The sequence below is a fragment of the Mus caroli genome, unplaced genomic scaffold, assembly GCF_900094665.2.
Source record: "Mus caroli unplaced genomic scaffold, CAROLI_EIJ_v1.1 scaffold_15743_1, whole genome shotgun sequence".
In the NCBI taxonomy this organism is placed as follows: domain Eukaryota; kingdom Metazoa; phylum Chordata; class Mammalia; order Rodentia; family Muridae; genus Mus; species Mus caroli.
Genome location: NW_018391281.1, coordinates 17489 through 18904, shown reverse-complemented (window position 1 = coordinate 18904; position 1416 = coordinate 17489). Strand labels below are relative to the sequence as shown.

Below are 1416 nucleotides of genomic sequence, written 5' to 3'. Positions count from 1 at the left end.
ACTGGAGAGAAACGCTACAAATGCAGTCAATGTGGTAAAGCCTATGCAGGACCCCATACTCTCCAAATACATGAAAGAACACATAGTGGAGAGAAAGCCTATGAATGTAAGCAATGTAGTAAATCCTTTGCTTCTCATGGTCAACTTCGAAAACATGAAAGAATTCATACTCGAGGGAAATGTTACAAATGTGATCAATGTTCTAAAGCCTTTGCATACCCTGGTAATCTTCGAATGCATAAAAGAATGCATACTGAACACAAACCCTATGAATGTAATCAATGTAGTAAATCCTTTGCTTCTTATCATCAACTTCGAATACATGAAAGAATTCATACTGAAGAGAAACCCTATGAATGTAATCAATGTAGTAAAACCTTTGCTTCTCATGGTCATCTTCGAATACATGAAAGAACACATACTAGAGAGAAACCCTATGAATGTAATCAATGTAGTAAAACCTTTGCTTTTCATGGTCAACTTCGAATACACGAAAGAATTCATACTGGAGAGAAACCTTACAAATGTGATCAGTGTGGCAAAGCCTTTGCACAACACGGCAATCTCAAAGTGCATAAAATAACAACACATACTGAAGAGAAACCTTACAAGTGTGATCAGTGTGGTAAAGGCTTTGCACATCATAGAAGGTTCCAAGTACATAAAAGAGCACATACTGGAGAGAAGCCCTATGAATGTAAGCAATGTGGCAAAGCCTTTGTATGTCAAAATTATTACCAAGTACATAAAAGAATACATACTGGAGAGAAACCCTATGAATGTAAGCAATGTGGCAAAGCCTTTGCACATCAACGTTATTACCAAATACATAAAAGAATACATACTGGAGAGAAACCCTATGAATGTAAGCAATGTGGTAAAGCCTTTGCATATCAAAATTATTACCAAGTACATAAAAGAATACATACTGGAGAGAAACCCTATAAATGTAAGCAATGTAGTAAATCTTTTGCTTCTCGTGGTCAACTTGGAAAACATGAAAGAATTCATACTGGAGAGAAAACTTATTAATGTAGACAATGTGGTAAAGCCTTTACAGTGATATTGAAAGGTGTGGTGGTTTAAATATACTTGGCCTGTGACAAGTGGCTGTATTAGTGAGTATGGCCTTTCTGGAATAGATGTGGCATTTGAGAAAGTCCGTCACTGTGGGCTTGGATTCTGAGATCTTATGCTTAAGCTCCACCCAGGGCAGAAGAGTCTTCTGGCTGCCTTCTGATCAAGTTGTTGAATTCTCCTTTCTTCCAGCACCATGTCTGCTTGGACACTGCTGTTCTTTTTGCCTTGATGATAATAGACTGAACCTTTGAATCTGTACACTACCCCCAATTAAATGTCCTTTATAAGAGTTGCCTTGGTCTTGGTNTCTTTTTTCACATCAATAAAACCCAAATT

At 37.3% G+C, this 1416-nt stretch overlaps 1 protein-coding gene across 1 annotated transcript in view; it reads left to right on the top strand.

Moving 5' to 3' along the window:
- The window catches only part of LOC110289089 (zinc finger protein 431-like), a gene marked incomplete at its 3' end in the record, with an annotated part of 12160 nt that extends 11398 nt beyond the window's left edge, over positions 1-762 (top strand). The window contains exon 3 of the mRNA XM_029473936.1: positions 8-762. Within this exon, the coding sequence (XP_029329796.1) occupies positions 8-762 (755 nt within the window). The remainder of the gene's footprint in view (positions 1-7) is intronic.
- Between the last annotated feature and the right edge of the window lie 654 nt (positions 763-1416).